The following is a 10202-nucleotide window of genomic DNA, read 5'->3' on the forward strand; positions in this document are numbered from 1 at the left end:
ATGGGAGAGGACAGGTCTTGCTGAGGTGGGGGTGAAAGGTAAGAGCACCAGGCCCTTTGTCCTGAGGACTTATATAGTTGGTGGGTAAAAGTGGTGCCAGCTTCCTAGGGGATGGACTACCCAAACACAGGTATGTGTGGGGGTCATTAGCCTGAATCCTTATCTTGCTTCTGACCCCACTTGGTCATCTTGTAAAATAGATCCATGACAGGAGACAGTTTAAGTTGAGGCAGTTACCCAAAGCTAACAATGGGCTCTTTCTATAAGCACTAGAGACCCTCTCATAAAAGACAGTGGACAGAGGTAAGGAATTAACCAGATTTGTTTTAAGGATCTTTCCAGGAGTGCTGTAGACCCCCTTCCATCTTCTAGGCCTTGGGATGAATACAGTTTGAAAGCCTTTCTTTCCCAGATAGTGGAAACAATACCTAGAATTTCAACATGTTAGCATGGTGTTTCTTGTGACGATGGAACATCTGACAATGGAATTGGACCAGGCGCAGGACTGCTGAGTCATTGGGTGACACCCATCTTCCTCATCCTCCCTGCCTTGGCTCACCATCTACCCTAACACCCCAGTGCAGGCAGGTGCTGTTCCCAGTGTCAGTTCTCAGCAAGGGGTGGGTGAGGGTCTTGTTTCACAGTTCACTCTCAGCACCACCTGTCTGTGCTGAGGAGGCTCTGAGGATGCCCAGGCTCAGTGAGAGGGTGGAGATCAGGGGGAGGCACCTCCCCAACCTCAGGCTTCCTTCTCAGGGCAGCTCAGTCTGTGTGGGGAAAGCAGTGGGATCTGCTCAAATTCTGAATTTGGTTAAAAATCCTTGTCCTAATCTTCCTTTGTCCACCACTAAAGACCAGGAAGACATGGGCACTGAAGGCTGTTCAGTAGGGCTTGCGATGTCAGCGATCCTCTTGCTAGATTCTGTCTGTGCTGACTCAACTTTAAATGTCAAACCAAAAGGCTGGAGTTCCTATTTCCATTGCACAGACTAGGAAGCAGGCAGAGAGAAGTTGAGAATCTTGCCTTAGGTCACACTGCTGGAGGAGACAGAGCTGAGACTCACACCAAGTATGGACTGATGTGGAATCTGTATGCTGTGCACTAGGAAATACCCTTAAAAGGGAGCAAGGAGAGTGAGGAAGACCAAGTGCCCAGACTGAGCAGCTCATGTCCATGCACAAGCATCCATCTCTCCCTGCCATTCATCTCTGAGACTCCAGAGGTTGTAGGAAAGCGGAAGAGCCAAGAGAAGGCAAGGGAGAAGTATGGAGCTGATTAGGAGAAAAGGCCCTTTCCAGGAGACTGGGGAATTACCTTCCCGGGTGAGTCTGTCTCAAATCCCTCTCTTTCTGGAGTAACGAAAGTAGACTGATTCCACATTTACACATTTGTCAGAGTTGAATTTCTGTGGCTGAGAGTATGAGTTCTTTGTGGATCTTTAGGAATCCTCTGCTTTCAGTGATGGGGAAAATGAGAGATGTGTATGGAGACAAAACATTTTAGAATAGGTCAAAAAACCATGAACGAGTTTGGTGCTGACATCCCCATATCACTATGGAACTGTTTGTCCATTTCATGTTTCGTAATGAAATTTGAGGGTTTGTTTAACCAGTTACTTCTATACTAATTACAATCTTGGGGAGAGTAAGGGGCTGTGGACTTCCTATGGCTATTGATATGTGACTTAATGCTAATGACTTACTCACTCCACCTGCAAACATAGAGCTTCTCCCCAGAGTGTGTCCTCTGGTGTGTGATGAGATTTGACTGCTGTGTAAAGCCTCGCCCGCACTCCCTGCAAACATAGGGCTTCTCCCCAGAGTGTGTCCTCTGGTGTGTGATGAGATTTGACTGCTGTGTAAAGCCTCGCCCGCACTCCCTGCAAACATAGGGCTTCTCCCCAGAGTGTGTCCTCTGGTGTGTGATGAGATTTGACTGCTGTGTAAAGCCTTGCCCGCACTCCCTGCAAACATAGGGCTTCTCCCCAGAGTGTGTCCTCTGGTGTGTGATGAGATTTGACTGCTGTGTAAAGCCTCGCCCGCACTCCCTGCAAACATAGGGCTTCTCCCCAGAGTGTGTCCTCTGGTGTGTGATGAGATTTGACTGCTGTGTAAAGCCTCGCCCGCACTCCCTGCAAACATAGGGCTTCTCCCCAGAGTGTGTCCTCTGGTGTGTGATGAGATTTGACTGCTGTGTAAAGCCTCGCCCGCACTCCCTGCAAACATAGGGCTTCTCCCCAGAGTGTGTCCTCTGGTGTGTGATGAGATTTGACTGCTGTGTAAAGCCTCGCCCGCACTCCCTGCAAACATAGGGCTTCTCCCCAGAGTGTGTCCTCTGGTGTGTGATGAGATCTGACTGCTGTGTAAAGCCTCGCCCGCATTCCCTGCAAACATAGGGCTTCTCCCCAGAGTGTGTCCTCTGGTGTGTGATGAGATTTTTCTTGCATGTAAAGCCTCGCCCGCACTCCCTGCAAACATAGGGCTTCTCCCCAGAGTGTGTCCTCTGGTGTGTGATGAGATTTCTCTTGCATGCAAAGCCTCGCCCGCACTCCCTGCAAACATAGGGCTTCTTTGCATACTGTGTCACCTTATGTGTGATGAGATGTGACCTATCATTAATGCCTTGCCAACACCCTCCATGCTCGATTGTTATAATTTTGGACATTCCTCCTTTCACAAAGAACTTGCCTGTGTCCTCTGGATTCTCTTTCTTGCCTCTCCGGGGTTCTTCTTCCATCATTCTCTCATGTTCACTAGAGCTCATTTGTTCTTTGGAAGGTTGGAAAAAGGGTTTTGAGATTCTCCTTTGACTGATCCTTTTAAGCAAATGTTTGGACCTTTCTTTGACCTCTTGACCTTCAGCTGTATCATTCCAGCTGTGCGTACTAGTATGTTGCTGCTGCTGATTCTGATCCTCTGGACAGGGTTCCTCTGCTTGGAGCTGTTTTCTTGCAGATGTTCCTGGGAGAATCTGAGAGGGATGACTGAGTTTCACGTGTTGGCTGAGGAATTTCTGACTGGAGAAGGCCAGAGAACAGGAGGGACATGGGTGCACCTCTGGCTTTGGTTCTGCTGAAAGAGAAAGGTTTGGTCAGGGCAGATGTTGACGACAATGCCTGGGCTGTACGATTAGTCTCCTGGTAAGACCTGCCCCATGAGTCCTTCTTACTGTGGTGATAACGCAACATCTGTCTCCCAGTGTCCACTTGCCGTCTATTTTCCTGTTTGTTTTTATGCAGTGCATCTTCCTCAGAATCCAGAAAGCCCACATTAAGGGTCTTTTCTAATATTGCCCAGACTAGGGACTTTTGGAGCATGAGAGGGTATTTTACTCCCTGTGTGGATCAAACTGCAGTGACCTTTCCCATCTGTAGGTATTTTCCAAGTCACGTTAAAGAGGAAAACCACAGGCTCCAACTAGGAATTGCTTCTGTTTTCCAAAATAGTAAAATGAAATGTCCTTCCTCAGGCCTCACATCAAATGTTTATTTATGCTTTATCTATTTAGTGTTAGACCATTTCAAATACACAAAGAAGACCTGTTTCAAAATACTTCAACTACATTTCTTACACGCCTGACTCCTGGTCCTGTCTAGCCAGGCCACCATGCTCTGTCACTTGGAGATGAAGTAATATGAGGGGATTCCCCACTGGGGTTTATTTTCTAAAAATTAGCAAAACATAATGAGAATAGAGAACACACCACTGTACAGCTGACAACTGCACACTTTCACTCAGGAAAGTCCCCAGTGTCTCAACTTGGGTCAAGGGCACTGCATTTCTGGGCTGCTAAAGCATCTGTCTGATCTCCTTTCTTACCCTCTATGCTGAGATGAGACCTGAGTGACCCTCAGCCAATTCAACGCCGCACCTATTTTCTTCCCTGCACTAGCTGCTCCCTCTGCCTGGGATCCTCTGCCCGCAGGTATTTTTGTAAATGTTGTTTCCTGAGGGGCCCTTCCCGGATCACCAGCCACAGCCCACCTTCCCTCGCACTGATCCCCAGGCACTTGTACTGGATTAGTTTTCTCCAAAGCACTAACCGCTGTGTGGTGTTATGCACACACAAGCACGTGTGCCTGGGTTTCCCTCCTTCACCCGTCAGCTCCTCAAGAGCAGTGATTCTGATCCTCACATTAATCTGTATTTCCAGGTCCCAGGACACTGTGTGCCACAGAGTAGCATCTGTCATGATAATTCACTGAAATGATGAACCAATGTGCCCTGTCTCAATGGTGTGGCTTGGTGGGTCGGGTGTTGCCTAAAAAACTGAAAGGTTACAAGTTGGACTCCAGTTGGGCACATGCCAGGGTTGTGCGCCAGTTGGGGGTGTGCCAGAGACAACCGGTTAATGTTTCCCTTGCACATTGATTTTTCTTTCTCCCTCCTTTCCACTCTCTGTAAAAATTAATAAAATCTTGTTTAAAAATTTTTGATTTATGTATTTATTTATTTTCAGAAAAGGGGGAAGGGAGGGAGGGAGAGGCAGAGAAACATCAATGTGTGGTTGCCTCTCACATGCCCCGTACTGGGGACCTGGCCCAAAGCCCAGGCATGTGCCCCAACTGGAAATCAAACTGGTGACCCTTTAGTTCACAGGCCGGTGCTCCATCCTCTAAGCCACACCAGCCAGGACAAAATCTTAAAGAAATAATGAATGCCTACAAACAAAAATGTTTTATTTAGAAGTATGGAGAAAAATTAAGAAGAAAGAGCTATAAAAGTGTCAGAAAAACTGCCTTGGTGGGAGAACTGGTTAGTGCTTGAAAATTTTTGTTTCGCCCTTCAGTCTTTCAGCACTACATGCAGTTGTGTGTTTTGTTCATGAATTTTTTAACAATAAATATAAAAATTTTGCCTAAGAGTGAAAGGCATATGAATTGTGAATTTCTGAAGCATCTGAGTTGAAACTTTACTGACTTTAGAGTGGATTTTAGTCCATTTAAGAGTTGGGTCATGAATATTTCTATGGAGAATTCTCTCTTTTCCTTCTGTTTTGAAGAACAGCGGTACCCACCTCTCCCAGCCACGGGCTCTCTTTTCCACTTGCTGCCCCACTTGCTGCCCAGCTCCTGGCCATACTCGTCCCTGCACCAGACCAGCAGCTCACAGCCTGGCCTGACAACTCGGCAGGTTCGGTAGAAAATCTGCCTGTGATATTGAAAGGCCACCAGGTTCTGCTCTTCATCATCCCGGGCACAGTTCACAAACCTGGGATTAAGGAAGATGAAGGGAAAGAAAACCATGGTGATGAATACTCAGTACCTGTTACATCCATGTGCAGCCCTTCACTGATTCTTAAGGCCCTCAGGCTCTGGTGTTGCCCACGGCCCCTAATGCTCCAGGGGAATCTTCGCTCAATGTCTGAGCGTCTGCCAGCATGTCATGTGAATTCCTACCTCCAAGTACTGCTGGCAGTGTTTATCCTGCCTAATACCATTTTCTTTCTTTTTTTTTTTTTATAATTATTTTTAAAAATATTTATTTATCTTTAGAGGGGAAGGAGAGAGAGAGAAACATCAATGTATGGTTGCCTCTAGTGCATCCCCTGCTGGGAATTGGCATGCAGGGAACTGGCTTGCAACCCAGGCATGTGCCCTGACTGGGAATTGAACTGTGATCCTCTGGTTCACAGACCTGCGCTCAACCCACTGAGCTATACCAGCCAGGGCCTATCCTGCCTAATACCATTTTCTAAAACCCAGTTCTAGACTTAACTTTCACACTGACTGGCTATAATATCCAGTGATCTCTGGCTTCTCCAAACTCTAAATCAAGTTGTCTCACACCACAGAACCTGGTGCTTGATCTAGGGCTCTGCTTCTAAATCAGCTCACTAATGATCCAGTACTCAGTCCACATCTGTTTTCTCTTGGGAGGCCTTTTTCCATCCCCCCTACACTTTATGTAGGAGACCATTCACTTGCCTGCCCAAGGTTACTATAGAAAATTGAATGTCTTTTGTCTTGTTAGAATAAAACAGAACAATAGTAGAATAGAACAACAGAACAGAATGATTCACATTCTGTTAACCCTGATAAAAGAGAGCCCCTCTCAGGAAAAGGGCCCATGACCGTTCCTCTGTGGGCCTCAGAGCCCAGTTCTAGTTTGGAATCAGGCTGGGATGGTTTGCTGCCCTTACATGTTTAGGCTACCATTGGTTTGTACTATCTTGACACTGTGCACTTCCCAGAAATTATACTTAAATGTTTCTAAAATTAATTGTTTTATGTCCGTCTGTGAGAAGTCCTCCATAAGGACATGGGTTGTGTGATCTGTTTAAGGAATGAATTCCTTCACCTAATCTAGAATATAGTAAGTGCTTAATTAATGTTCATGTGATAAAGTGTAATCCAGTGTCCCTGGTGAATCTAGGCTCTTCAAGGTCCTTTCCAGTGTCCACATTGTGTCTAGTAGAGATCTTTATATTTTGAGGACATATGTTACACTTTTTCCTAAATGTCCCCTGAAATAAAAGAACACTGTATGGAGAAAAAGAGGAAAAAAGGATGAAGGGAGACCACTGAGGGAGGTGTGATGAGAGAGAAAGATATATGGGCCTGTGGGGGATGAGAGTCCCCTCTGGCACCCAGAGACCTGGTGCCCTCACCTCATCCAGTTGGCCCAGGATCTGTCCTTTCCACCCACATACTCATAGCAGTTTCTCCCTTTGGCGATCTGTGTTTCAGAAAAGAAGGTAAAGATCTGTTATTCTTTTTTGTGGGGAGGTAATAGTCAGGAGAATTATTTTACTCTACTGTCATCAGACCTCTTTCCGCCTGCATGGGGATTCAACTGCCAGTTGTGACCACATGATGTTTTTCTTGCTCATCACCTACACAGCCGAGTCTACCTGTCCAATCAGAGCAGGAGCCCCACAAGAGAGGAGCCACTCCTTTGTGTCTGTACCACTTTGCTCCCACTTACCTTCTGATCCTTCAACAGGAGCTCTGTGTCCATGTGAAGTCCAGTCACTACACAGAGCTGACCACATTGTCCCCTCCATGTCTAGTACATAAGAGGAGAGGTCCCCCCAGGCCTCAAGGAATGTGGGAAGCCAGAGGACAGTGGAAGAGGTAAATAGTTCTCACCAGCCAGGAGTATCTGCTCTTGGCTGCCTCTTCATCTTCTGTGATGTGTCCTTCATAAGGGCCAAAGTGCAGACCCACGGGCAAATCAGCTGCCTCATTCCACACTCCAAGCCCAGCCTCAGGGATGCCCGATGGCCCGATTCTCAACCCAGGGGGCAGGGTGAGGGCTGAGCGGTGGGGATGCCCCTTGTCCACTGCACTGTCCTTTACAAATGTAGGGGGCCCATGCATAGCACAGCTGTCGATGAAGAAGTTCTGACACTTCTCACAATCTGGAGGCGAGAGCAACACAGGTTAGGGAAGGTGTAGCGTATGTTCCTGGACACAAAGACCTTCACAGGGAGTTCCACAGTCACATCATTGAGACTCAATCCTGTACTCCAGGTCACTAGAGGAAGGGAATGATTTGGGGACCAAAGGAGTAGATGAAATTATTGTATTATAACATGCTTCTTAGTGAGGGTCACTTACAAAGGTAGTCATCATCCTGGGGTTCGTTGACCTCTTGGTGCACATGGCCCTTTCTTTCTCGTAGGCTGTACATCTTCACGTCCATCTCCTTTCTCCTGGGTTCTAAGTTGGAGAAGAGCAGGTGAGTGAGGTTGTGGGGTCTGGAGTGTTAGTTCCCATTTTGTCAGAAAACACAATCTCCTCTCATCAAATGACCACCTGTCCTTTTGCACACCCTGGTATTTTACTCTGTTAACTATTGGTTCAGAAGACTAAGACTCCATCCACACTAACTACAGATGACTGATTCCATTTTAGTTTCTAGATCTTCCCATTACCAGTTTTAACTTGCCAATGTTTAATCATTCATAAAATATTTATTGAGTGGACATCATGTGTTCGGCATTGTGTAAAGGCCTGGGCACACAACACCAGTACAGTGCGGTTGCTATTATCACAGATGGATTTTTTGGACAGCTTGCATGCGTCAACTGTTTTAAATTCAATTTAATGTTTTCAAACAATATATGAGTGATGTTTCCTTATCTTCACTTTACACATTAGCAGGCAGGAGCTCAGAGAATTGATAGGATTTGCCCAAAGCTCCATTGCTAACTTCAGTCTCAGCTTAGCCCAGCTTAAATCCAGGCCCATCCAAAGTCCTCCCCACATACCTAGGTCATACTTATCAGCCCTTCTATAGAACTTAGAGGAATTAAAGTTCCCAAATTATTTTTTCTTACCTGATTTTCGTCTAGTGTGCTTTCCAAAGGCACATGCTTCTCCAGGAGGGGACACTGGTCTCTGGGCCTGCTCTGAGTCACTTGCAGTCCTCAAATTTGCTGTTCCTGACAATTCCTTCAAACTACATTCATTGCTTAATGGCACCTTGGATGTTTCCTTCAATATAAGAGTCACATATTAAAAGATAACATGTATTTAACTATTTAAGGCTTATGATACATTTTACATGCATGTCTCTAATACTTCAACCCTTGGAAATACCTGGGGAGAGTGAGTATCAGAGGGGACGGAGCCAATGTGGGTGATGAATCCAAGATTAGAGATCATGCCTTTCAACTGTGTCTGTAATATTGATAGAATATTGGAAAGAATATTGGGAAGAGAATAAAGAGTTGGCAGAAATATATCTAGACAATAAATTAAATGGTGATAAAATTTACAATACCTTAGAAAGACTCTTTGTACTTAAGATTAGCTGGTTCCAACCAATTCTGTTTGAATAAGGCTGTATCATCAGTAGCTAGTTGTCTTCAGTTTCATGAACTATATAGCATGCTAATTTTCAATGTTATAGTGAATTTGCAATTAAATAATGCTCACCAGTGTTCTGTGAATTGTGTTATACAGTATGAAGTGAGATTACAGTCCTGCTAGCAACTTGCCCCTCAGCTTTCTCCATATTTAAATCTCACAGATATCACCTTCAGCACTCTTCGGTCATCTTATAGTTTAATTTGTAATTGTGAAATCATTCATTCAACAAACATTTGGGGGCCTTCAGGGGTCCTGATCTGGGCCTGTGACCTCTGAGAAATCTCAGTTATGGACCAGGCTCTCAAAGAGCTCACAATGCAGAAGCTCTTTGCAGGCTGAACAAATGATTCTAAATGGGATGAGAGTGGCCTCATTAGAAGAACTGAGAGAAAGAAGCTGTTACTTCCCCGTATAAGAAAAGGGCATTTGAAATCAGTTCCAGATGGATGAGTTTCTATAGAAGAGTATGTAACTTATATGAAGTCCTTTGTAGGAGACAATTCTACGTGGCGTGGGCCCAGCCCCCAGTGGCAAACATTTACCGCAAAGTAACTTCCTCAAATCCTTGCTAAACCTTCCAAGGATGAGGGTAACCTGTTCAAGCACTTTTGCCTTTTCATTTGCAAATATCCCTCTTTGGTGATGTGTTTAGCTTCTTTGTTCTCTATAAAAGGTAACCACCTAAACCAACCTGTGCATAGTAAATAAAGACCATCATGTAATGTGCTGAGAAACCCAATAAAGTTGCTACCCTTGAGAGAAAAGCCATGCTGTCACTTTTCCCCCACTGGACTCGGTAGTCCCTGTGAATATCTCATTTCATCCATAATGACGTGGACACTGCAGGCCGGTGTGTGCATCAGTCCTTAAGTCATTTCATTATTTGTTGTTTCTCAATCATCAAACCTGAAGCTCCTCAGGGGTGGGAGATGCTCTTTATTAGAGTGGGAGGCTGTGATCCTGGACATTTTACATTCTTCTTCTTCTGGGACCATCCACTGTACAAACTGCCTGTGCATTGTACGCTTTCCTTACTCAGAGGGTCTTAGTGCATCTCTCACTTCAGCATAGCAGAGAACTTTGGTTGAAACAGTCCGATGAATGATGTAATGACATATGGATGAGACAATGTAAACTTTACAAAACTATGAAAGTTTATTTATCTAATTTTTAAAAAAGACTTTGCTTTTTTTCTTGAGAGAGAGGAAGAGAAGGAGAGAGAGAAACATTGATCAGTAGCCTTTCACACGCGCCCAAACCAGGAAACTGGCACACAACCCAGGTATGCGCCCTGACCAGGAATCAAACCAACAATCTTTTGCTTTGCAGGATGACACCCAACTAACTGGTCATGGTGGCCAGAGCAAAACTCTGAAAGTTTTT

At 45.3% G+C, this 10202-nt stretch overlaps 1 protein-coding gene across 1 annotated transcript; it reads right to left on the bottom strand.

Moving 5' to 3' along the window:
- Positions 1–1595: 1595 nt before the first annotated feature.
- Positions 1596–7715, bottom strand: LOC119051611 (histone-lysine N-methyltransferase PRDM9-like). Its single transcript, XM_053671281.1, has 5 exons — positions 7563–7715; positions 7092–7363; positions 6611–6678; positions 5018–5211; positions 1596–3069 (listed from the first exon to the last, which is right to left on the bottom strand). Exons 1-5 carry the CDS (start codon positions 7645–7647, stop codon positions 1700–1702), a joined length of 1989 nt encoding a protein of 662 aa, XP_053527256.1. The 5' UTR covers positions 7648–7715; the 3' UTR covers positions 1596–1699.
- Between the last annotated feature and the right edge of the window lie 2487 nt (positions 7716–10202).

This window comes from Artibeus jamaicensis, unplaced genomic scaffold (assembly GCF_021234435.1).
Source record: "Artibeus jamaicensis isolate MK-2021 breed Jamaican fruit bat unplaced genomic scaffold, CSHL_Jam_final contig_685, whole genome shotgun sequence".
In the NCBI taxonomy this organism is placed as follows: domain Eukaryota; kingdom Metazoa; phylum Chordata; class Mammalia; order Chiroptera; family Phyllostomidae; genus Artibeus; species Artibeus jamaicensis.